General features: G+C 40.8%; 2 protein-coding genes across 9 annotated transcripts in view; one reads left to right on the top strand and one right to left on the bottom strand.

Moving 5' to 3' along the window:
- On the bottom strand, positions 1-23327 carry LOC128410955 (zinc finger protein 318-like). 3 transcript variants are annotated; one of them, XR_008329649.1, is made up of 11 exons: positions 23085-23327; positions 18948-19177; positions 13575-14178; positions 11851-13260; positions 10765-10864; positions 10178-10461; positions 7617-7817; positions 7076-7175; positions 6542-6660; positions 343-6103; positions 1-227 (listed from the first exon to the last, which is right to left on the bottom strand). XR_008329649.1 is itself a non-coding variant. In XM_053382835.1 (11 exons), exons 1-11 carry the CDS (start codon positions 23298-23300, stop codon positions 638-640), a joined length of 7968 nt encoding a protein of 2655 aa, XP_053238810.1. In that variant the 5' UTR covers positions 23301-23327; the 3' UTR covers positions 1-637. The 3 variants fall into 3 exon arrangements, 2 of the variants coding, with proteins under 2 accessions (XP_053238810.1, XP_053238809.1); XM_053382835.1 differs by having other exon boundaries at positions 1-646; positions 1409-6103; XM_053382834.1 differs by having other exon boundaries at positions 1-6103.
- The window catches only part of ABCC10 (ATP binding cassette subfamily C member 10), a 24721-nt gene continuing 21664 nt past the window's right edge, over positions 23212-26268 (top strand). For 2 of the 6 annotated variants that reach the window (XM_053382837.1, XM_053382843.1), the window contains exon 1: positions 25283-25401. The gene's annotated coding sequence lies outside the window, so the exon portion shown is untranslated. Of the gene's footprint in view, positions 23290-23589; positions 23641-23677; positions 24313-25282; positions 25402-26268 lie in introns of those variants that run through there. The other 4 variants (XM_053382839.1, XM_053382842.1, XM_053382838.1 and 1 more) reach the window with 4 other exon arrangements.

A 26268-nucleotide genomic window follows, 5' to 3' on the forward strand; every position in this document is an offset into this window, starting at 1 on the left:
TATCTTTGATATATTGGGTTTATTTTAGATTTACAGATAAACCTTTTATATAGATCCATGCAAACGTTTACTTCATATCTTGACAAGCTGAATAAGTGAAAAACCTTCACAAAACAGTATTTTGCGGCTCAGGGGTTCATTCAGGCATGTAATGTCTGGGTATGTGAAGTGAATCCAATCCTGAGAGCAAAGTTGAGATCTTCTATTTCTTCTGAGCTGGGCAGCTGCTAAACAATTCAACACAAACAGTTACTGCATTACAATACAATGAAATGAAATGTGATTTCAAATCATGTAAGTGACCTCAATATGCAGAGTCCAGTTGTTGGGCCACAGCCTTACCAAATAGTTTCCGTCTCCAAAAGTGAGTTGGTAGATTTTTCTTCTTTGCTCAGCGAGATGATATCCACACACACAGTAACATGGCATTACAGTCTGGGTTACAGATGCAATTCAACAACGTAATTACAAGTCAAAAATGCAGAACAATCTTTATGCATTTTACATTTTGTGCAACAAAACATGCATAACATTTCAAATAAACTTTCTGCTCAAATGTTTCAGCAAGAGCCTTCTTTTTTCTTCAAGTTCTGAACAGGTGTTCTTGCGCTTGTCACTGTTGCACTTGGAATGTTACTTACAAAAGCTGTGTAAATCAGAAACCATTAAAATAGTCAAAGAAAAATGCAAAAAAAAAACCACAAAACCCATATATGCCCCAACAGCAATAAACCCTCCAAAGGCCCACATACACACTGGCTGCATTCCCACAAAATGCCAAACTATTGTTTAAGCATTACAAGGAAAATCTGCAGCAAGCCTTGAGCTCACTTGCTACCACCCTTTTCCTCCAGTACAGTCATGACATTTGGAAACTTTCACTTCCATTTTAGACCAACTGTAGCTTAGCTTGTCTTGCTGTCCATATGCAGAGAAAATGCAGCTAGTCCTATGGTTGGTGGAAACAAGCCAACTTCATATCATAGTTTATGAAGCTTAAGATTAACCACAGTTTGTGTTTCAGACATAATGTGAAACTGTGATTAATGCAACGTTCAATTTCCTCACAGTCACACCAGGAGAGGCAAAATGAAGTGTGAAAGCTAAAGGTTCACTGTTATGCATTCTGATAATGCTAAACCATGGTTCTGTATTATATGTGAAGGTCAGTTATAGATGAGTAATTGCATTTTAACTGCAAGAAATAGAAATGAAATGTTCAAAGTTCAACAAAAAAATGTTTATACAATCCAATATGTACAATGGCGTATATTTTTCAGGGCAAATGAAGTTCAGGCTTTAGCAAATATCTACTTCAAAATATCTAACATATCAAACTCAAACAGAATATTTACAAAATCTACACAACAGCTACTCAAACATCAGGATCAATATTATCTGAACTTACCAGGTACTCTGCAGAGCTTTCAGTTACTTCTGAAGTCAACTTACTGTTAATCTCATATCTACTATCATTATTTTCCACTTCATCTGTCTTGTTTAACTCCCTTCCAGATGCCTGCATCTCATTCTTGACAATGTACAATTCGTTGTCACCTGAGCCCCCCACTTCTACAGATGTTTTCTGTAGATCTAGAAGGAAGGATTCCTTGCACTCAGTTGCTTGGCATTGTACATTTTTTTCGTTGCTACTCAATGGTGGCATATCAGAAGTGCTGTCTCTGCTAACATCTGATTGCAATACCATGGAAATTGGAGGCATGTCCTGCATTTCGATGAGTGACATGCTTGGTCCATCAGTGCTACCATTTGATGCAGGAGACACTATGTCTGGGACAATTACATCAGTAACCAAGGAGCAAAATTTATCCTCTTCCTCACCAGATGCTAACTCAACAAAAGCAATCATTTCTGGTTCAATTGCAGGTTGCTCAATGCCCAATTCTCTAGTTTTGTTGGACCCTAAAGAAATGGATGAAATGGTTTCTAACTTTGGACTCCCTACAATATCCTCATTTAGAATTTCAGATGGTAGGATGCCCAGATGTTCACGTTCTACCTCAATATCTCCCAGACTAAAATTAATGGTTTCTATTTCCAGGCTTGGTTTCAATCTAGGAGAATCATTAGGCTTTATTTCTCCAGACTTTGGAGAAGGGGTTGTAGAATGATCAAAGTTAAGTTCTGAATAAGTGCTATTCAAGTCCAAGTCACCAGCTGCTGAGGTATCCAAGATCCCAGTGTTCATGTCTGTGAATGTAAGGGCTACCTCTCCAAGATGCTCAACACTGATTTCTGTTGGAAGAGCACCTAGTGGTTCTTGAACCATCTCTGGCTGAACACTGGAAAAGTGAGTGCTATATGTTTCTACAGAACCTCCCTCTGCATTGTCATTTAAACTGAGATCAGATTCAGAAGGCCCACACCCATTATTTTTTATAAACATTAATTCTGCACTGGAACGAAGTTCATCATTTGCAGAAGACATACTGCCCAAAGTTTCAGCTCCCTTAGCTTGGGAATCCTTGGTTTCACAGCTGAATGGATGTTGACTAATTTCTTCATGTTTCCCTAGTGTACTGCTTATCATTGTTACGTTAACAAGGCACTCATTTGACATCTCTTCTGATACTGGAACACCAACTACATTACAATTTTCATCATCGTTTGGTTGAGAACTAGTCAACAATTTTTGTTCATTATTTATACAGGAATTATTAAATTCATCTGTATTTAAAGGCTTCAATCCAGGATCTATGTTCTGGACCTCTGAAGTCGGCGGACTTTCATCCCTGACTGCTGATTCAAGCCTATCAAGGCCCACATTGCCCCATTTTAGATCCAATAATGGTTCTTTATTGGAACTCTGATCTATCATTGCTATTTGAGGATTTTCCTTATTCGCTTTTGAAGATGAGGCTGGCTCCCATGCCAGTGGACTCTGAACACGCACCTCTGAAACCCACATAGAAATTGATGATTCAGAGCTGTCATCAAGTTGCTTATCTTCTGTTATAGTATGGCCTTCTCCCTTAGGGGTATCAATTTGTGTTTCAAATAACCGAGACTCATGCTCCTGACTAACAACAAACTGATGTCCTGCAAATTCTGTATGTTCTCCTCCTACATCTTTCTCACCTAAACTTGTCAAATATGTTTTCATCTCCAAACTTTTACTGATCTTGTTTAATTTGGATTTATCCATTTTCTGCTGGTCTTGTAACTCGTCACTGATGTCTGTGCCACTTGCCACACCAACATCTTCAGCAGTAAAGTCAGTCTCATTTTCTGCCATTTGCATTATTAACTCTTTCTTACCAGAAAAATTAAACTCTGCCATCTCATGCCCCAGAGGTTTATTGCTAACATCTTTTAGAAGAGCCTCTTGGTCTTCTGACAATTGCAGTGCTAATTCTTTATCATCAGGAGATTTATACTCTGCTGTCCTACACTCCAATGAATTCTGGCAAAATTCTTCCAAAGAAGTATTGCTTTCTGGCAACTGCATGGCTAATCCTGCTGTCTTAAATTCAGATCGTTTCTTGCTAACATTGTGCTCTTTTAAAAGAGCAACATGGTCTTCTGACATATGTAAGCCTAATTCCTTATCATCTGGAAATTTAAAGTCTGTTGTCTCAAGGTCTGCAGGTTTGTTGCTAAAATCATCCAAAGGAAAAACACTGCTTTCTGACAACTCCACTGTTAGTTCTTTATCATCAGGAGATTTAACGTCTGTTGTCTTAAGGCCTGTGGGCTTGTTGGTAAGATCATCCAAAGGAGGAACACTGCTCTCTGGCAACTGCATAGCAAATTCTGCTGTCTCCAGTTCCAATGACTTCTTGTTATCATGTTCCTGTGACAACTGCATTGCTGATTCTTTATCATCAAGAGATTTAAACACTGCATCCTCACACACAGATGGATTCTTGTGAAGTTCTTCCAAAGGAGAAGCATTGCTTTCTGGCAACTGCATGGCTAATTCTGCAGTCTCCAGCTCTGATGGCTTCTTGCTAACATCTTCTAAGAGATCAACATGGTTTTCTGACAATTTCATTTCCAATTCTTTATCATCATCAGATTTAAAATCTGTTGTCACAAGATCAGCGGGTTTGTTGCTAAAGTCATCCAAAGAAGGAACATTGCTTTCTGGCAACTGCAGCACAAATTCTGCTGTCCCCAGCTCCGATGGCTTCTTAGTACCAGGTTTCAGGGACAACTGCATTGTTAATTCATCATCATCAGGAGATTTAACCTCTGCTGCCTCACATACTGAGGAATTCTTGTAGAGTTCTTCCAAAGGAGAAGCATTGCTTTCTGGCAACTGCATAGCTAACTCTATTGTTTCAAGTTCAGATGGTTTCTTGCTAACATCTTCTAAAAGAGCAACACGATCTACTGACAACTGCACTGCTAATTCTTTATCATCATCAGATTTAAAATCTGTTGTCTCAGGGGCATTTACTGAAAAATCATTGGATTCATATTTTAATATTGACTGTGCATCTGAAAGAGAGATTTTCTTTGATTCCCTCTCAACACCAGTTTTAAAGTTTTCTTCATAGGCTGCCAAAAGTTTCTCAACTTCAGCATCATCTGTTTCTGGGGTCTTGTCATTTAAAGGGATTTTGCTAACATCTGAGGTACTGTGTATGTTTTGTAGAGTTTCTTGTGTGACAGGCTTGCTGCTTGGTTTGGGATCTGCCAGCTGGTCTGTTTTCTTCTGTCTCTCAACAGGATTTGATTTAATTTTATCTGAAGTTGCAGAGTTCACAGACTTGCTATCAGCTGGACTCCTCCCACTGCGGTTGTAGAAAATATCATATAGATCTTTGGCATTACCTGCTGCCAGGCAAGAGTTCTTTTTCTCCAGTTTTTTAACATGGTCTCTGAAAATAGTTGGTGGTGGCAAAGGATGGGGACACATGGGCACTGCCAGTATGTTTTTATCATCCTCAGACACACCAGGAGCCATGTCATCTGCAAGGATGGTTGCTTGTTTTGGTGGCACTGCGGGTGGAGGTGGGAATAACATTGCTGGTGGTACTGGCAGTGCTGACAGTGGTGGCCCTGCTGGGAGTGGAAGTAGAGGACGACGCCGATTAGGTCTCTCAAAAATACCCAATTTTGTAATTTGCTCCTTTATCACAGCAGCAAGTTCCCGTGCCTTTGCTTGTGCTTTTGCCACAACATTTGCTTGCTCCTGTGCCTTTGCTGCTTGTTCCTGTGCTATTGCTGCGGTCGCCTTTGCATGTTCCGCAGCTTTTGCATGTTCTACAGCCCGGGACACAGCTTCATGATCAGGTTCCTCTGTTTGTTCTGGTACCGTTGCATTCTCCTGTGAACCCTTTAAAACTACTACTTCTCCCCCAAATGCTTTCGAAATAATATCAGGAGGTAGAACAAGTTCTGGATTACCCTCTTTTACAACAGGAAGTGGCTTGGTGCTGGCACCAGAGGATTTTATGGATAAGAAAGTATTCAAAGGTGCAGGCTTGCTTACTGTTGCTGTTGCTGACTTTCTGAGAACCATCATGGGGGCTGGTAAATTGGGCCTGATTTTTGCTTGTGACGATGTTGAAACAACTGGTGTCCAGGGACTAGTGTGTGGGATAACAGTTTTCCCAGACAATTTAATTGCAATTGGCTTTGAATTTGGTTTTCCAGATTGTGACTTGCTTTCTTTATCTTTACTTTCCTCAAAGCTCTCCTCCTTAGGGGCAGTTACATCTTTGCCTTGATTTTTTTCATCTCTCTCAGTCTTCCTCCAGCTGAACTTTCCAAAAGATGTCATTCTTGACTCCTTTGGTGGTTCCTCTTTTTTCCCTTCCTTCTTTTCAACCTCTTTGTCATCTTTTTTCAATTTAAGCTTAATCCCACATTTCTGGCCATTAGAAACTCCTTTCCTTTTATTAGACTCATTTTCATTATCCCCATCTCCTAGTTCTTTGGAAGTCTTTGGTTCCTCTTTACTTTTTCGTTCCTCTTTCCTTGCCACTTTCACTGCTTTTTCGTCTCTCTCTTCTTTTTGCTTTTCACACAGCTTCCGTTTCAACCGGCGTTCTGTTTCTTGAATCACAGACAATCCTGCCTGACGGTCAATGTTCCTTCTCTCTTCATAGAGTGGATTTTCATCCACATATTTCTGTGAAGACAAGGAAAACTTTCAGCGCTGTTACTTAATGTGAAATTTCAGTAGTGGTACAGGTTTGTCTTCCTCAATATTTTATCTTCCTCATCACCACCCCACTACTAATTGTACTTGCTGAGAAATGCAAGAGGGAGGAGAAAGAGTGGTTTTCCTAGACAATTATTATTCAGAATATCTACATTAGCAAAGCTCAGTCGGTATAGCATGAGACACTCTCAGGTTCATAGGTTCATACAGTGACTCAAAAAGACTGAAAGTCCTTCCCAGCTCTACCTGGAGATGCCAGGGACAGAATTCAGAACCTTTTGCATATTAAGTATATGTCATGCCACTTAGCTATAGCTTCTCCTCCCTTTTGCAACAGAAAAAGACTTTAAGACTTCAATAAGATGACTTTTAAACATTTTTATTCAAAACGAATACTCCAGGTACCTTATATTTCTCATTATGTGGATTATTTTTCACATGTTGTTCTGCTGATATCTGATCTCCAAAAAATTCTTGGCACAGCTGACAGTAATATCCAGTGACTGGGATTAGAAATTCAGAACCTGAAATGCCGCCCAAAACAATCAATTACAGAAATAAGATAATAAGACACGCTACAGCTTTGAACAACAAAAAATCCAAACAAAACACAAAAAGTACACACAAAAAAGCCCTACAATTGAAATGAGTCAGTTAACCATGGATTCCACTTGAAACAAACTGATCTGAAGAATGGAAACTACACTTGTTCAACAATTCTTATCACTGTATACTTTATCATTCAAATACAAATTTATGTTGCATTTCAATCCCCAACTAATTCAGTAACAAAGCAATTCATGCAAACAAAATAGCTGTCAGACGTTTACTTGGAAGTGACAGTCTTTTGTTGACACTAATAAGACAAAACATTTCTTGGCAGTAAGGTGAACAATCTGGCCCTCCTAAACACCACTTAAACTATAAAAAGCAACTTACCTTTGGCAGGAACTGGTATCTTGTCAATGCGTTTTGTAAGGTCTTGCTTTGTTTCAGTTTGAGTCTTCAAATCCCAAGGTCTGTTATATGGATCCAAGGTCTATTTACAATGACAAAAGAAATATTAAAATGAGGTCTGCTTTCCTGCCAAATGCTAAAAGCACTGAGGAAAAACAGAACTATACATACCAAGTGGGCATGTACTGAACTGTCTCACATATTGACACTCAAAATGAAGCTGGGATTCAAATAGTTACCCTCAGACATTGAATATGTAAGAAAATATAAAAGTTGTTCTGTTTGATGTTTAAAATATTGGTATCTTAATTTTGGGTTCAAAAAAACAGAGGGCGTCTTATACGTGGAAAAATATAGTAAGTGACAAACCATACCAAAAAGATTAGGAATAAGAACTTATTCCAAACTTTATTTTCTAAAAGGAAAGTTGATTGGCATGTAGTTCTTTGCTTTCTACAAAACATTATTTTACAACTTGGAAGAGCAAATTAAAACTACTTAATGAAAACCCGATAGCACACACCTGTCTGTGCTTCTTATTATGCATATGTGTGAAGAAATCAAACATGGTCCCACAGATGGTATTGCAGTCCTTGCACCAGTGGTTTCCCGTGTCATAATAGTCATAAATATTCGTTTCCTGGGAATGCTGTTTGGATGGCTGAAAATGAGATTCTGTAGACTTGGGGCTCCTGCACCCAGGTTTGTCATTAGTTTTTAAATCCTAAATTGGAAAAAAATGAAATATTACTAACTGTGGAATGACAGCCAGTGCCTCAAAACTAGCCTTTAGTAGAAACCACACAAAATATACATATATGTAACTATATATCACCTGCTTGTCAATGCCCAGGATAATTCCACCATTTCAGTGAGCTGGCACTGCTGACTCAGATGTTGTTCAGTCAACAGGAAAGAACTTCCAACGAGACTCAAGCATGTTGCCAAGGTTGCAGGTACTGAGCAATCAAGGGATGACATCCCAGGGAGTACACGGTGCATGTGTGCGGTATGCATACTTAAGTACAAAATACTTAAGTACCAAATACCCAGCAACTCCCAATGAATTTGTACATTCTCAAAAACACTTAAAAGTCTTTGAAAAAGCCAGTCACTTTGCATACTCTCTCTATATGAAACAAAATAAAATAAACACACACCTCTTCAGATACATGAAAGCTCATACCAATAACCAACCTACGTGGTCTCTAAGGTGCTACTGGAAGGAATTTTTTTTATATTTTTTTTTGTTTCGACTACGGCAGACCAACACGGCTACCTACCTGTAACTACTTTATATGATACACTCTATATTGTGGCAAAACACAAGTGCTCAGGTTCTAAGCTGTCACTGAAGAAAGCTTGCAGCAGAAGTATCTGGTCTGTCTCAAATCTTGAATTACTGACTCTGCTATTGCATTTAACATACATGAGAAATAGGGTCTATTATGTCATGCTGTTTGACTCTTCGATCCCCTAGAAGTATAATATATGTGATAAAACTCTTTAAAAATCCACATCCCTAGGAAAGCCTCCCTAAACGAGTTGTAAAGAGTTGCAGGGGAAACATAAATTGCTCTTCCAACCTATTGTTAAGAACTGACTGGATCAGGAGACCAGAGTACCAACATAAGACCCTTGTATTCCAGTCAAGATACTGTAGTTTTTTCCCCCAAAAATGTTTAGGTCAGTCAGTGAAGAAAAGCATTATGTTTAATGTTGTGTGCTCATATCCTCTAACTCCCTTCCTTGAGAATTATAAAGAATGTTTTGGCATTATATAGACACCCCCCTCCTCTTTCACTGATCTGCTTGCTCCCACAAATAATGGGCTGTGAGCTCTAGAAACTGATTAGTTTTTACATGATTGTAAGAGCAGATATGCTGTGATCAAGCCAATGGCCCATCTAGTCTAGCATCCTGTCTATGGGAAGCCTACAAACAGGGTCTGGTCGGCAAAGCAGACTTAAGGAGATCACATATCCAGTGTTTTCCATAGTGTTTCACTTTCGGAAGAGCTAGGAAATTTCTCTTATAGTTTCCAAGTTAATTAGTAGCAGAAGGGAAAATCCATCCTGATGCAAGCAGGCTGTTTTGGAAGGCAACCCAAATTAGAATTGCATTCCCACTAAATGTTCTTGGGTTTTTCTGTCATTTTTGCAAAGACTGTGTCACTCCACACTTGCGATCGACAAGAAAAAACATGCATGTTGTCTCCTTCCAGAATAATTATCAGATTCTTTACATCAAACCAGAAAATGCCACAATGATTTCTTCCCTTTTTAAAATGTTTATTAAAGAAAATGAAGGCTATTGCAGGAGCATGAAAAATCTGCCTGAGGTAGATTTCAAGTCAAAAGGTAATCATAGCAAGTCAAAAGATAATCATAGCATTATTTAAGACAGAAAAAAACAGGAATGAATCATATTCAGCACCACATAGACTTCTCTCTTTATGCACTTCCTCAGGCTGAAGGGAAGAAGAAAAAATCAACATTATATTATGGGTGTTGTGTTTTTAGCAATTTCTATTAATTCAATTTATGTAAGTTTTTCAAAACTGGACCACACAGAAAGCTATTTGAAATTAAAATTACAAGCTCCATGAAATAATCAACATTCATGGTCCTTCAGAAACTACTTGATAACTGTTGTGCATAAACATTCTGTTTTTTTCCTACTCTGCAGAATGTCATCAGATTATTCTAACACCAGCCTCCTCTTAAAATCATTCCCTCCAGTCCTGGACCAGTGGAAAGGATTCAGGAAAGACTATTACCTCCCTGTCTTAGGCCTTTCTATCACCAACTTCCCTGTGGGAAGGATCTTGATTATTATTATTTTTGTTGATATTGTTTATTGTATTTTTTACGAATTTAATGTTACTTTTAAGTCACATGGTAAGAATGTGTGACCCCCCAAACTCAGGATACTAATAATAAATAAAAATTATGTCAAACACAAGTGACAGCTTAACAAAGTTTGAACTTAATATGTAAGAAGCGGGTGGCAAGAAATTCTTCCAAACACCCTGTTTTTACCAAAAGTGAGAACATCAGTTAGAATCAGCACTTAGAATTTTACCTTGACTGAGTTGGAAGTTCTCTCCTGACCTTTTGCATTTTCTGACTTGTTTTTTTCTGATGAGTCCTTATTTTCTGAAGATTGCTTCCGGGACTTCTCAAATATATTAATACCCAGGATCTGAGCTACTTTGTCAAGCTCAGATTGTTTCTTCTCTGCAGCCTCTGCCTGTAACTTCAGCTGAGAAATCTCATTCATGATGTTCTCCTGTAGTTTGTTCACTTCTATTAGCAAAGGGTCTTTGTGTCCATCCTTCTCCCTACGTTTCTTCCGCAGCATCTCCCCTGAGTCGGTCCAAGTAGTGGAGTAGGAAGCATAAGAAAATCATGTTAACACATGCAAAATTATTTTGTGTACTTAAATGTGACCCACACCATTCTGTTAGGCCCAAATGCCAGAAAGTTATGTCCACATTACTGAATGCAGAACTGGCAATAATCAATACAGGATCCACAATAATTAATTCCTGTTTAGGATAATATTTAGGGGTGCCTAAATTAGTAGAAGTAAAAATAATCCTACACTTGGTATCACCACTATAGAGCACCACAGGGGAAAATGAGGCATAAAATGAGAGAAAACAGTACCTTGCTGTTTTAAAAGTCGTTCTAATTCAGTCCTGAGATAGTGCAGTTTCTTTTGTCGTGCTTCCTGTTCAGACCTCAACTTCTCTCTTTCCTCCATTACCTAGAAAGTTAATGAAGGAAACAAAGATATAAAAATACCCTCTTTCGTCGACCAGTCAAAGAAGCACTGGGATGACTCCCACTGCTTTTTCTTGAATTTGAGAAATTCCAATAATCATGTTATCCTTGAGGATTAGTATCTGATGCAAATGCATCTCTGCTCAGAGGTTGCAGCTCATTTATTCTATGCTGTATCTATGTTGATTTTTCAATCAAAATAAAAGTTTAATAATTAAGTAACTTTTGCTTTTCTCTCAACTACAGAGGAAGTTCTTTGAAATGAGTGAAGGGGCTGCAGATGGAAAATGTTATTAAAAAAAAATCATACACACCCCTTCCTGCTCACAGAAGCCTCCAGTCTGAAAGAATGTTCTGTCAAAGGAGGGACACAACTGGATGTTTAATTAAAATTAAGGATGCTTAAGCCCACTGAAATCAATGGGCTGCAGCACTTACTAACTCTGTTGGAACGTAGCCATAATCTACTGCAATGTAATAATATTTAAGCATCCATTTTTGGAAATATTTGCCTGTTTTCCTGGTGAATTTAGTCTTGTACTAGTTACTATTCTAGAATCTTATTATTTAGTAGATGTTTCTCTTCACTCCTAAATGAAGACACCAAATGCACAAATGCAACTGAATATAAAAAGAAAACCTAAAAGAGATTTTTATGAGAACCTTGCTAATTTGGGATATTTCACAGGACTGTAATCTGTTTCACTTTGTTTCAAGAATTTTAAATGCTACTTGAAACACACTAAGAAACTCAACTCAGTAATAAGATGTGTCCTTGTTTCAAGTGTTTATAAGGCATCTCCTGCCACAGATTAATTGAACAGTCAAATATTTTTAAACACTGGAGGCACATTCTATTCCAAAAACAGCAATCAAGATTGAAAAATAAACACAGATACTCAGCATTCTTATGCCTTTAGATTGTGTGTTGTAAGAAACAAAATTATCAAGATCATTAAAAATACTCACCTTTAGCTTCTGAGAAGCCCGATTTCTTTCATCGGATATTCTTTCTTTAACACTTTTAAGAAAAGGCTGAGAAAACTGAGGGGATAATTTTGAGTAAGTCGTAGCACTAGGGATTTGTACAAGCACAGAGTCATCTCTCTTGGTATCGGGAGTCCCTTTGCCTGTGGAAACCGTCTCAATAACTCGGAGGTTGGGTCGCGTGGGATTTGATGGTACTGTCAGCGTGACAAGCCCATGTACATCTGAAAGTGTGGGGTCAGCCTGCTGAGGAGCAGCATACATGGGCCAGCCAGATGCTGCATATGCCATATAGTGTCCATATGCATCATAACCAGGAGGGGGCATTGTGGGAGATGGATAGTTTTGTGGCAGTTGAGTTGTAGTGAATGGTGAAAAGCGAGAAACTCTATACCGGGAAACCGAAGTGGAAGTAGAAGACAAATTAGGAAGAGGTGGAGCCGACGGAATTAGAGATATTGGGGGAACAGACTGTTCTGGTATGGGAGCGGGATTATTTTGCCCTACAGTTATGCTTTCTGTGTGCTCAGAATTTGAAATAGAGGGTATATCTTTAGATGGCGGGAAAGAACCAGAGGGAGAGAGAGAGTGATGCTGCCTTGATTCTGGAGAATGAGTGTCACTACGACTGCGACGCCTCTCCCTAGATTCCAATTTATGAGATGTTATTGAATGACGATCAGGAGAACGAGATGCTTTCTTCCCATGGAGACGTTCCTGAGTGCGGGCAGCAAGCTTACCAATTTCAGCTACCCCAATGTCAAGACCAATAGTTTTGAGCAAGTCATGAATTTTCTCATACTCTGGTCTGGATTTTCCAGGTTTTACAGAGGGATTAGCAGGAGGTGGAGAACTTTCTTTCAGGCTTTCAGGTTCTTTAACAACACTAAGTGTTGGCTTTAGAGTAGCAGGGGAATTAATGCTAGAGTCATCTTCATCATCGCCATAAAGAAACTTCTCTTCATCCTCAATGTCAGGAAAGCCACGCCTTCTCTTTTCCTGAGCACTGGTAGAATCTGCCATCATACCAAGAATGCGTGAAAAGCCACTCCCATCCTGGCTGGCTCTTTCATGAGGAAGTAAGAAGTCATTGTGCCGGTCTTCAGGCTCTGATATGGACTCATGATAGTCTTTCTGTTTCAAAAAACTGCCGAAATTCTGTTCGAAGGGGGAAGTGTTTTGCTGTTGGCCAGAATTTAGTTTCCAATTATGCACACTCCCTTGAGACTCTTTATTTGTAGATTCTGCAACTGCACTTTTGTTGAACTGTTTAAGGAAATTCTCCACCTCAGATGAAAAAGGAGCAATGCTGCTACGCTTCTGTGAAGGAGGATGATCTGTAATAAGGGGAGGCTCTTTGAGAGAGGCAGAACTGCTGGAAAAGACTTCAGGCTAAAAGAAAAAAGAAATAATTGTCATTTGTGAATACATTCAGTGATAACCAATAAAACAGACAAAACTTTGATACACCAGGATCATAGCCAGTGGTTTAGAACAGTAACAGTCAACCGTAGGAAGGTGTGAAAGAGACACCGCAGTTCCTAAATATGCTGTTATTTTGGCATTTAAGATTCCACAACAGCAAGGGTGACCTGGGTATTGTTCTGAGGGTATCTACTCCAGAGATTAAGTAAAATAAGATTTACTAAAAAGCAGCAAAGTGTAACTGACAGTTTAGTAAGGAGAGAAAAAAATATAAGCCAAACCTGCACAGAAGGATCGTCCACGCGTTTCTTCAAGATGGACTTTTTGGGCATTGCTGGTGCTTCATCCGGTCTATAGAGATACCGATGTTCAGAAGACTGCAGTGGGTTGCTCCTGTCAGGGACCATATAACCATGTCCAGGCAATTCTCGACTCAAATTTCTGCTCAGCTCCTCTTCTCTTTTTCTCCTAGCACTTTCAAGCTCGCGGAAATCCAGATATGGTGGGCTTGGGCTCCTACTAGGACTTCGCTTACGATAGTTTCGTGTCCCTGGCAGGAAACCCTGAGGCTCTATGCTCATATCAATTAGTCTGTCGTCTCTGTCATATCGAGGACGTTTGGGCTGTCGCCCTCTATCCTCTGATGAATACGAGGACTTCCTAAGTAGTACACCATCCCTATCAGTTTCCCTTGGGAGAGCCTGTAGATGGTCATAGTTCATGCTATAGTCTGATTGGTGGAGGAAAACATCCCTACTGTGAGAGTCCTCATTATGTCTCATACTGAAAGGACTAGAAGCATTTTCCTCACAGGAGGGATATTGCTCAAGGCTTCGAGGACGTGAAAGGCCTCTGCTAAATATTGGACCATCGGCCAAGTCATCCCTGATAAGAGAGGCACATAAGTTACAACAAAGTCAGCAACTTGGAACAGCATCCCCTAAACTCAGAGAGGCGTAAAATGCATGATTCATGCTTTGAAGCTAAGATGGCTGGTTCTGGAGATGCTGCATATTAAGCAATACCTTCACCACTCATTTTAGAGGTCTTGATATTTATGACCATGAGACATGCAACATAAACAGAGTGGGAGAGCCAAGACCTGAGAGCACCTTGTTCCATGAGTGAAATTTTGCCCACAGAACTCTGGATCCAACCAAGTATCTTTATTTTATACAGCTTTTAAGCATTAGCCTAGCAGCCACAGGCAACAACGGGCTGCATGCAGGTGAGTGAGTAGGTTGGCAGAGGAGAGACAGAGCGTTCTGCTACTTCTGAGCCCAACAGAGAAACCCAGAGGCTGCCAGAAGAGGAAAGCCTCCTCCTCTTGGCCAAGCACAGAAACACAGTGCTCTGTTCCTCCTTTGCCCTGCAGGCTAGTAATTTTTGTAAGATTATTTCCAAAATACATATACACCTTAATTGTTTTATTTTAGTTTGGACTACATACATTAAAATTCATTCATTCTTATGTCTGACTGACCATCCAGGGAAGCAATAACTTCATCAGGATGGAAATAGGAGAAGTGAGCAACCTAACATTAATTAGAAGTATTTTTACACCATGGCTATTATGATTCCTCCATCATCAGCAACAATATTATAGAAGAAAACATAAGCATTTCCCCTGCTAGTATTTTCAAAACCTGCTTTCTGAGATGCCCCCCCCCAATGCACCCAGCATTTAGAAGACAAAATATCACTGGCCTTAACAGTTCAAAGATTTTTCAAGAAAAACAGTGAAGTTTATATAATATATGCATGTAATGTAATTTGTGAATGAACAGTGAAATGTGGTTTTGCTGATTTCTTGTGGTCTGACATTATGAGCAGCTCATCACACAAACTGCTCAAATAATCAGACCAAAGTGTCCCAACCTCAAATATGAACTGCAATACAGGACAGCAATGCCACTTTGACAGGAGCAAATAATACAGAATTACATTCTAAGGTTTTTCACAATCTATTGTGTATATCTGCAACCAAAAGGTAGTTGGTTCCCAGGAGAATAAGGTAGATAATGGCAAATGGGACTCAACTGATGAACTCAGTTATCAAACACAGTGCTCTGGTTTAGCTATAGCACTTAAGCCACTTAAGACCCAATTACACCTAAAATAAGTCCATAGGATCAGGGTATCAATTGGAAGAGAGATTCAATCAAAATTATGTTTGTTACCAAGATTAAGTTGTCACTCTGAACTAGCTACAAACAATGGACAGTGCAAGTATCCTATATACAAATAGTAAATTCAGTTCTCCAGCATAGAAATTTACTTAGTCAAAAGAGCAGCACTGATGCACACGAGACAATTGTCAGCAGGCTCAGGAAGACCCCAAGATTTGTAGAAATACACAAAAGACTTAAGGCAAAAGAATCCAAATGACAATTGAGTATATCCAGTAGACCAGGGATGTCCAACCGGTCAACCGTGATCAACTGGTCGATCCCCAGGAGAATTGAGTCGATCATGGTCAATTTTTCCTTTGTGGGGGGAAAATAATAATAATAAATTTTATTTATATCCCGCCCTCCCCAGCCGAAGCCGGGCTCAGGGCGGCTAACAACAATAAAACAGTACAACAGTACAACACAACATAACACTCTAAAATCATTCATTATAAAAATAGAACCTGACCCTGGCCCCTTGCCCTGTCCTCCCCTGTGAGGCTTTTTGTTTCCTGATCAATCTTTTGGTGAGTGACAACAACTTCGACTTTCCTCCATAAAAAAAAATAATGACCTGAACACCCCAAAAAGGGGGTAGATCACTGCCATATTTTTTTTCTGTGAGTAGATCGCAGTCTCTTGGGAGTTGGTTGTCCCTGCTGTAGACAACAAATACTGACTCACTGTTGAGGGGCATGGACAGAAGGAAAATCCTGAAAACAAGTACAGACAACTAGCACCCGAAGCATGGGCACTCAACTACAGGCCCAACTTGCGCCATCCTTGTTTTATGACTTTGCTGTTGCTTTTTATGTCTCAAAAACTCCTCTGTTTCACAAGAAATATCAGAAAAATAAAGAAAATGAAAGCAGTTTCATCCTAGAAATAGTAATTCCCACAAGAAGCACTAATTAGTAAATTTACTAAATGGGAGCTTAATTCTCTCTTAAACTTCAATTCATTTTCAGAAAGTAAATATTTCAGTTCTGTATTTTCTGTTATTGCTAACCTCTTAGATTAGAGTCCACTAAAGATAAAATGAGCAGAAAAAAATAAGTAGTACTGTCGATTGAACAATTAAAAAACTCATGATTTCAATTAAGGAAAAATGATTAAAAACTAGCTTTGTACTTTTTTGCCCATCTCCCACCATTCTTCTTCAGAAAAGGTTGTGTGAAATTATCTGCATGCACCACACTCCTCAGATGCAGACATACCATATTTTTTGCTCCATAAGACACTTTTCCCCTCCTAAAAAGTAAGGGGAAATGTGTGTGTGTCTTATGGAGTGAATGCAGGCGGGAAAAGCCCCCAAGAGCTGCACACACGCTAGGCGTGGCTCTTTAAAGGGAGTGCGGCTCTTGCGGGCTTTTCTACGAGGTGGGAGAAGGACAGCCTGCAAGCGCCACACACACACTCCACGCGGCTCGTGAAACCGAGCACTGAACAGAGCCTGGGATGCATACAGGCTCTGCTCAGCGCTACCTTTAAAGAGCCGCGTGGAGCGTGTTTGCAGCTCTTGGGGGCTTTTCTCCTAGGAGGGAGAAGGGGAGCCTGTCACTGACAGCCTGTTTTCGGGGAAAAGCCTCCACAACTCCACGCGGCTCATGAAAGGGAGCGCTGAGCAGAGCCTGGGATGCATACAGGCTCTGCTCAGCACTCCCTTTAAAGAATATTTTTTTTCTTGCATTCCCCCTCTAAGAACTAGGTGTGTCTTATGGAGCGAAAAAATACGGTATTTTCAAAACCTCTTGTAACACTACTATTGATGCTAGCAGAGGAACACTGTTTTAAATCTATTGTTTTCCACTGTGGGCAATATTGTTTACATTCTGCAAGAGTGGTATTCTGGAAGCTTGTCCTGGGTGTTTACTAAATATCCAACTAGGCCCTGCTAAAGTGATGTTTTGGTGTGAAGAGTGCAGACTGAATGAAACACACTTGTTACAAACATACACCAACAGGCCACAATTCACACTACATGTCCTACATATAGAGGAGGCGCATAAATAAATGACCCACCCATCCTATATAGCACTACATGTGAACAAGCACTCAGCAATTTCTTATGATTACAATCTCACTAAACTATAAATGGTCCACTCCTTCTCCAAAGCTTATTTACAACTCCTGGATCAAAGCAACTTTATTTCCTGTCACTGCAGTCAACGTTGTTGTGAACTTCTCTGAAGGATGACATTATACGTTAACTGTCTCTAAATGATTCCTCCCTTATATCCAAGTAAAATAATTAGTCATTTTCCACTGCCTTCACAAAAGCCAGCATGCCTTCCGTCTGCCTTCACAAAAGCCAGCATGACAAGAAGGAGAAAAAGTATTCATCAGATTTCATAAAAGACGCTCTCTTATTTATTTATATATACTGGGAATAAAGTACCCAGAAAAACTTTACCAGCACTGCTACTACCATACAGCAGGGAAGAACAAAATTTAAATGTACCCCTCCAGTCAAATGAGCTAATTAAAAAATAAAAATAAATTATGCTTCACAAGATTCTAACAAGAGAACACAAACTGCAAAAAGGATTGTTTGGGACTAAATGCAAGCTGTAAATTGACACCTATTCACTTAATTTTAAGCCTAGTTTATACTTCATAATTTGCTTTTAAGATGATATAGGTTAAACAGTAGCTGGAACCTGAGACAGTTACCTAGAAGTAAGCCCAGTGAACTCAATGGGATTTACTTCTAATAGGCTTGCAGTATAAGTTTACCAAACTTGACTACAAAATACAAGCCTGTACAAAATGGATCACTGCAATCATAGTATCACAGAACTGATATAGATATGGCACGCTAACTGAAGTAAGATCAGCAGCAATGGTACATAGGACAAATGTGTTAATTTCAGAATCTCACCAATTTAAGCAATGGTTAAATAGTCTATCAAAATATTTTTTGAGATTGTTAGCAATTCAGCTATAAAGGACAGTCCGCTGTTACCAGCAACTGAGACACATAAAAACTTTATCCACAGTAATTCACCACTGAAATAAATTCTCATAAAAACTCAAGAGTGTTGATCTAGTGAGAATCTTATGTTGCCTTCAGCCAACTAGCTGTTTAACTTCCTAATTTATGTTTTTTTTATCTTCAACTTTCTCCCTTTCTAACTTATGGGCATTTATAATATATTCCATCACCATCAACAACATGGTTAACATTACAGCAACAACAATCATACATTCATATTATTCCTGTACTTGTATGCATTTAGTTCTTCAGAATCTAATCTTACTGCACAATTTTAGTTTAAGAGCTACCACCGGGTTTTGGCAACTACTTGGGAGTACCAATACGACGTAAAAGTGAAGAAAGCAAAACATCTCTGTGAGATTCTTGATATATTCCATCCAATACAATTTCCATACCATCTCACAGCAAGTTGGTGATCATTTACATCACCTATGACATGAGAACTAAAAGGTGTAATTCTGAAAGGCTATTCTTCAGAGGCATACCTGTCCAAATCACTCAGACTATCAACTGGTGAGCCTAGTCTATCAGATATTCTCTTTCTCTCAGGTGTGTCAATGCCGTAACGGTCATTGCCAACTGTGATCCGTAAATTCTGTTCCACTGAAGACTCAGAATGTCGACTTGGAGAATGCCGGCCTGGGGAATGTGAGCGCCGGCCCGGGGAACGTGAGTGCCGGCCCAGGGAACATGAGCGCCGGCCTGTGGAACGTCTCTGCAATTGGAGAAAAATACAGTTCCATCATGCTAATTATTAGGATAGATTATGTTATTGTTGTAAGCTGCTTTGACATCACCTTTGTTGCTTTGAAATGAAAACTAATCAAATTAAATTCAAGGAATAAGCCAAAACCACTGTGAAATTAAGCAATTTAAAGTGTCAACGCCAACTTAAATCAGACAATGCACATCAAACTTGCACTCATCTGCACTGAAGGCATCTGTGAACACATGCGTAGGCAATGGAACTAGATTGACAACTTTACCATTAAGAAAAATTGCAGCCAGTGATGTAGGGCAGAAAATATCCCCAGTGATGTTTGTTTCCACAGAATATTCTCACTTTATTGGAATATATTGTTTCATAAAATTAATTAGTAATAAAATGGATGGAAAGAATAGAGTTAAATTTGGAGCATTTCAAAGTTTCAACATTTTTTTAGTTAGATGACTGTCTCTGAAAAGCATCTTCTCTCTCACATGAGAACTACTGATTTGTGTGCTCAAGCATGCATGTATAAACAAGGCTTAATTAAAATCCAAAAACCAAATACAGTGGTACCTCTGGATACATACACCTCTGGTTGTGTATCCTTTGGGTTACGCACGCAGCAAACTTGGAAGTATTTTTCCGGGTTTTGCCACGTGCATGCGCAGAAGCGCTCTACCCCACCGTGTGCAGAACAAGCACCTCCAGCTGCAAATTTCTCAGGATCTGACCAGAACTCCGGAACGGATCCCATGCACAACCGGAGGTACCACTGTAATTCAAATAAACTAAATCCAATCCCAATCAATTTAAGGCACTGAAAAATTCTGATTCAAAATTATCCAGAAAACTCATGTAACTGCTTTGCCACAGTACATGACTACCGGTGAATTCATGTTTATAAATATGCAATTTTATATGGGTAGTTTTATAAACTCCACCCATGTATCACTTATGCCATGAGCAGAAATAAAACCATAATTGCAGTTTGGGGCTCCTTTATCTAACCTGGAAGTGACTTATGCCCCTCTCAAGTAGGCTACTGTTCACTTCTAAGTTGGGTTTCAACTCCACAGCTATCACAAGTTTTCAACCTTTCCTTTTCAGAACACTGGGCAGCAAGTCAGCAGTCTGGATTTTCAGGAAAATCTTTTATACAGTACTATTAATTTCCAGGACTCTTGCCTGAGTATTGTACTTTATAAATGGCCTGAGTCAATTTCACTATTTTTTAATGCCACTGAATATTTGGGGAAAGCTCCTGTTCACTTGGTTGGGCTGATCACAAGCAGCTCTGCTCATTCTAAGCCAGAAGATCAAAAAGGACCAGTAGCAGGTTCTTACTCATACTCTAGGAGCTTTAATGAAAGGTCCCCACAATTCTGTTCAGTTTTCTTGATCTACATATTACATCAGTGCTGTGCCCCCAGCACTATTTTCCTTAGAGCACAGGTAGCTAACCCCTGGCCTGAAGCCTCCCAAACCATTTCCCTGACCCTCTAAAGAACCTACCAATTTTGGGAGCAAATAAGAGAGACATAACATTGGGGTGGGTGAAGTAAACAAAAAAACCACACACAGTCTAATGCCCTGATGGCAATCCAATCAATCCCTGCCCAGCCATCAGTCTGATAACTTGATGAACAGGGAGGTCCCTGCTGGGCTGGGGAATGTGAGGGCCAACTTGGGGAACAGCTAAGGGCCAAGGGCCTATGTGCCCTGTGTGCACATGTGAGTGTGGGCATGGAAGCGTGGGGGGGCCACATCCACCACTGGCATGAGGTCCCTGGAGTTCTGGTTAAATGTGTACGTGGCCCATGGGTTAAAAAAAAAAAAGCACTACCCTACCATTAAATGCTTTTTATCTATAATGATGGGAAAGGATTTGGCCCCACATTGCTTACAGCAGTTTTTCCTCAAACCTGAGTCCCCAGCTGTTGTTGGACTACAACTCCCATCACCTTAAGTTAGCAGGACCAGTGGTCAGGAATGATGGGAGTCGTAGTTCAACAACAGCTGGGGATCCAAGTTTGAAAAACACTGGAGACTGCCACCTCTAATTTCCAAGAAATTGCGTGCTAGGCTAAAAAAAAATCACTCTTGATGTCTGCCCACATAACTGATTTATTTCCCTCAGTAAGGGCATAAGTATTTTCTAGTACTGCTTTAAGAGATGGGGTATTAAAAGTTTTTATTATATAAACTTAATTTGTCTAACAGCAATCCTAAACACAGTTATCAGAAATCAAATCCAATTGAATATAAAGACTTATTTTTGAGTCAATATGCTTAGGATTGTGTTATATTCCGCTATCCCCAACAAGCATAGGAAAATTATAAATCAAAACAAGTATACTAAAACTCTTCTAAGGTTACAACTGCAAAGCAGTAGAGCAGAAATTAAAAGATGATGAATTGTGAGGTAAGCCAAAGGCTAATAGACATAAGTATTTAAAATTTATTTGGGTTTCATACATATAAACAATCAGAACATTAAAAATCAATTATGAAATATTTATACTTCCTAAATAATCTATTTAATTTCAATATCCCCATCTAAGAAACTGTTCCTCAGATGCTTAGCTGAAATGATTTTCAAACTAACAGAATTTCTGAAAATCAAAGGCCAAAAGAGAAGTGAAGTACTTTGGGAACCAAAACAATTACAATTGCAACCAGTGTCATTATGTGCGTATTTACTCAGAATGACTCCACTATGTGTAGTGGGACTTATTTCCTAGTTAGGTAATTTGTGTTGCAGCCTCATATATGGACAACTGCTTAACTACTTTTCATTCCTGTATAAATATTGCTCTTTTTATTTTATTTTTGTAAATAATTTTTATTTTATTTTTTATTTTATTTTCTTACCTATTCCCATATACACCTGTGAAAATGGACACAATTATTATTTTCCAAAGGACAGGTTACTTTAGCAATTTGCTGTATGACCTAGCCTGTTTATTAACCCTACTGATTTCTCCCGAAATATATTTAAAGTACCTATACTATGTTTAGTTTCAAACTTAGCATGGTCCTACCTTCCTATTCAATCCACAAAGAACTAAGCTCCCACAACCCACAAGCATTCTCTGCTTTTCTAAGAAAGAATAATGACCAAAGAACCTGAAGATAAATTCCCAAAAACATGTTGGGCAACCCTACCATTAGGAAATGAAGAGTGCGCCTTAGGCAACTGCTTTTAAGGGTAATGGAAGGGCAGCGAATTTGTAGTAGTCTGTTATTGTTATTATCTTCCTGCTGCCAGCAAGGGGGGTGGAAAAGGTTTTTCTGGATTTTCTATCTCATGTTCCAAAATCACTGAACCAGCCTTATGAACCATAAACGGAGGGCAGGTGTACCACTTGCTCCTCCACCTTAGGCAACCTCTTAGGCCAGCTCTAAACTTACTGAGACGTCTTACTAAATTAAATTACTCCCAAGTAAGTGTGCATAGGATTGCGTCCTCCGTGACTTTTTTTTTGGGGGGGGGAGCCCGCCAACTTTGGCTGAACAATTATGCCTTTGTGTTAGTCCTCCCCTAACCAAAACTGTGCTTGCAGGTACAACTGCTGGGGGGATGCAAGAGGTTGCTAAGGCCCTGGCCCAGCGATGTGAGGTCTTTGTGCACTTCGGGAGCGCGAAAGGAAGGGTCGCCTTTCCTGAAACCTGCAGGAAAGGTGACGACAGGAAGAGACCAATGGGGATATATACTCTGTTTGTCACCACTTCGGTGTGTGGCTCAGGCGAGCAAGCGAACGGCCGGGCAGGGAGCCGTTGCCATGGCCGTGAGGAGGGTGGATAAAGGGGGAGGGCGGACTAATATTCCCAAGGCCCGGTCCTTAGGTCGCTATGCCGGGCAAGCCTGCTCTGAGCCGGCTCGGCTCCAGCTCCCCACGGACGGAGACCGTACCCGACTACTGCGGCGCAGGGACGGCGAGCGGCGAGAAGAGCGGCTGCTGGACGGCGAACGGTACCGGCGGCCTCGCGGGGAAGGCGAGCGCGAGCGTGAGCGGCGCGGGCTCCGGCCCCGCGTCGAACCGGAGACACCGGAGCGGGAACTGCGCGAGCCCGAGCGACTGCTCTCTTTGGACCGGCTGGAGGAAGACACGCTACTGGTACGGTACATGGCGCTGCCGGCGGCGGCGGTTCAAGGAGCCCCGAAGGCCGTCCGCCCTCACTCCTCGCCGAGGCCGCTCCTCCTTGCTCCTCCTGTTGACCATCCTCCCTCAGCACGCTCCATGCGTGCGCGCACCGGACGCAAACGCAAGAGCCCGAGGTTACAAAAAGCTTCCTCGGGCCGCCCCGACAAAATGGCGGATAGGGAAATGGAGGTCACGTGTCGCGTGCGAGGCCGAGGGAAGAGGCGGGGTTGGGGGGGAGATGCGTCGCGAGACCATCAGCGAGCCCTACGGACGGACGAAATGGCGGGGGGGCGGCGGGCCTTGAGTCACGTGATAGGGAGGAAGGTAAGCGCAACGAGAGGCGGCCCACAGTGTAAACTGCGGTGTGCGCTGCTGCTTAGCGCGGCCCGCCTTATTAGGTCCAATCTCCGCCTCCCATGTGTGCGCTAACTCTCCCCCTGCCAACGTCCTCTGAGCTTAATATGTCCGCTGGAAAAAGTTTAGTAAACCAAGGAGGTTTACCTGTTAGCAACGTGCGGAGGGGAAGCATCATCTGTTGAATGCATGATAGGAATTTAGATGCATGGATTCAATTCTAGTGAATGATTTTTGATCAGTTTTTAACTGTTGTTCATGGTGATGCTGTTCTCATTGCTGATTTTAGTTTTGTGTTTTCTTGAATTGTTTTAATATCGTATACAAGCTGCTTTGGGGACCATTCACGGGCAGTTAAGGGCATAGATGTTTTTGAGTAAATAAACAAAATACTTCTGAATAAACATTCTTAAGAATGCCATTGATCACAGAGAAAGTTTGATCATAAAATTTATCCTTATCTTCAGTAATATCGCGAAAACAAGATAAGGTAGAACAAAGTCGAATGTGAAGGGAGTTACCATAATTCAAAGGCTGAGGACACTTACATAGGAAGTCATTGGTAAATGGCGAGTCTCTAGTAGTGTTTAACCACCTGTTTGGAGGTTACTATATATCATTAAAATGCAGTGAAGATTTTAGGTAAGTGTCAATTACTTTTTGTGTTGAATTTTCAGTTGAGAGGTCTTCTGGCCTTTTTCTCAGGAATTAGAAGGCAGTGAGGAATGACAGGCAAGTTTCACCAGTCAACTGATTTGTTGTCTACTCTGCTGCATCACCTTTAGCCTCTGGGATGGCAGGCAGATAATACCCACCAACTAATCAAATTTGGCCCATGGGCCGCCAGAGCTGTAGCATTTTGCATGCAATCCTGGGAATCTTGAGGTAGAGCTGGGAAGGTGTTCTGTCTGAAATTCTGGAAAGGCATTGCCTGTCAGTGTTGATAGTACATACTAAGTTAACTGGACCAATGGTCTGAATCGGTATCAGGCAGCTTCCTTTGTCCCTGTCTCTGAACCCTACTTGACATTTTGCCTTTGGGGATTTTTGAAATAGAAGCCAAGCCAGTTATTATAAAAGAGATCCGTATGGATCATCATAGTACTCACGAAGGACCCCCTCAAAACCACCATCAAATCATAGACTACCTCACACATATTTTTCTGTGATTTCTTGGTGGCTTTGTTGTCAATATATGTAAAAAGCATGAGGATTCTTGCCTTGGATCAGTATTTTTTTTGTGTGTGGTGCTGCCAAACACTAGAGCTGTGATTTATGTTCTGCTCTATTTCAATAATTTTGTGTACCCTCTAACTCTCATGATCCACTGCCCTGGAGGGGTGGGTGGGATGGTTGGTGGACTCCCTCTGCCCAGCCCAGAAGGTTGTAAAGTCAAACTATGGGAAAGGATCTCAACATTACATAACCAGCAAGGCGATTAGTTCACCCGCTGCCAGCTTCTGCTCGCCCTGCCAACATGCCGAGACACCCTCCCACCCTCTAGAGGACGCTAGAGGGAAAGTAAGTTGGTTGCAGCAGGGGAACGAAATGCCCATAGACGAAAAAAGGTATAGAGCAACATACCCGTGGCTTCCTGTTTTTGGAGGGGGCGGGGCTTTCATTTTACAATTAAAACAGCGTCCTCATTCAGGGAAGCGCAGGTCAAACTGGGCTGGGGTTTGATGGGGGCGACGTAAGTGACCACTCAACTGACATTTGCTTTAACGCGAGGTATGTTTTGAATGGGTTGTCTTTTTCTGTTCTGCATTCTGTTTTCCATACAATTGTGTGGAGCATTGCAGCTGACATAGAACACCGGCGCGGGCGAGTTCACATGAAATACCTGTAACGTGCCGTTGCTCTCCTATCTCTCTGGTCGGCGGACGATTGCATCCCAGACGTTGCATTTTGCCAACAGGTGATAAGCTGTCTATGAAATACCTCCCGAGTCCGAGGATAACAAACGTTGCATCCAACGTTAGTTACACTCAAACTAGACGCGTTGAAATGAGCAGGCACGTTAATTTCAGTGGGTTTCCTCTGAGCAAAACGTATAAAGTTGGATACAGCCTTGGTCTACATAACAGGGGTGCTGTAAGCCACACTCTGCCCGTTTCACCACTTGCAACAATGAGACAATAAGGTACTGTATTGCAAAACTGCTATAGATCACTCTCGGCCACTCGACCTTGCACTAGGAGGATTTAACAGCAGGCAACCCGCAGTACGAGCACAATAAACCCCAGCCTCCCCGCTCCTGCTTAAATTTTAAAACCAGCCTAACACAATACGCACACGTGTTGGTGTCGTTGCAGATCCCACTTGGGTTATTCCTTGCTTTCGCTTCTACTTTAGTTTGCTCAGTTGGCGAGGGGAGAGACGGGAAAGCACAGCTGTGATACAATCCCGGATTCCCCTATTGTTTCCTATTTAGCAACTCTCACTTTCACGTTTCCGAAGTATGAAAAGGCAAAGCAAAACACAGTGGCAAAAATAACCAGGAAGCTCAGCGTTGTATTTATTTATTTTTTTATTTGCTCATATGGAAGGAGCCGGCTTTGGAGTTCCGGTTCTGCCGCTGAGTCAAGGTACTGCCTG

This window comes from Podarcis raffonei, chromosome 3 (assembly GCF_027172205.1).
Source record: "Podarcis raffonei isolate rPodRaf1 chromosome 3, rPodRaf1.pri, whole genome shotgun sequence".
Taxonomy (NCBI): Eukaryota; Metazoa; Chordata; class Lepidosauria; order Squamata; family Lacertidae; genus Podarcis; species Podarcis raffonei.

Coding starts and splice junctions, on each gene's coding strand:
- LOC128410955 (XM_053382834.1), bottom strand. CDS start 23,300: ATGTACCGTACCAGTAGCGTGTCTTCCTCCAGCCGGTCCAAAGAGAGC. Junction 7,818..10,177: donor GAACTTCCAACTCAGTCAAG/GTAAAATTCTAA, acceptor TTTCCAATTTAG/GATTTAAAAACTAATGACAA. Junction 6,104..6,541: donor CACATAATGAGAAATATAAG/GTACCTGGAGTA, acceptor TTGTCTTCACAG/AAATATGTGGATGAAAATCC.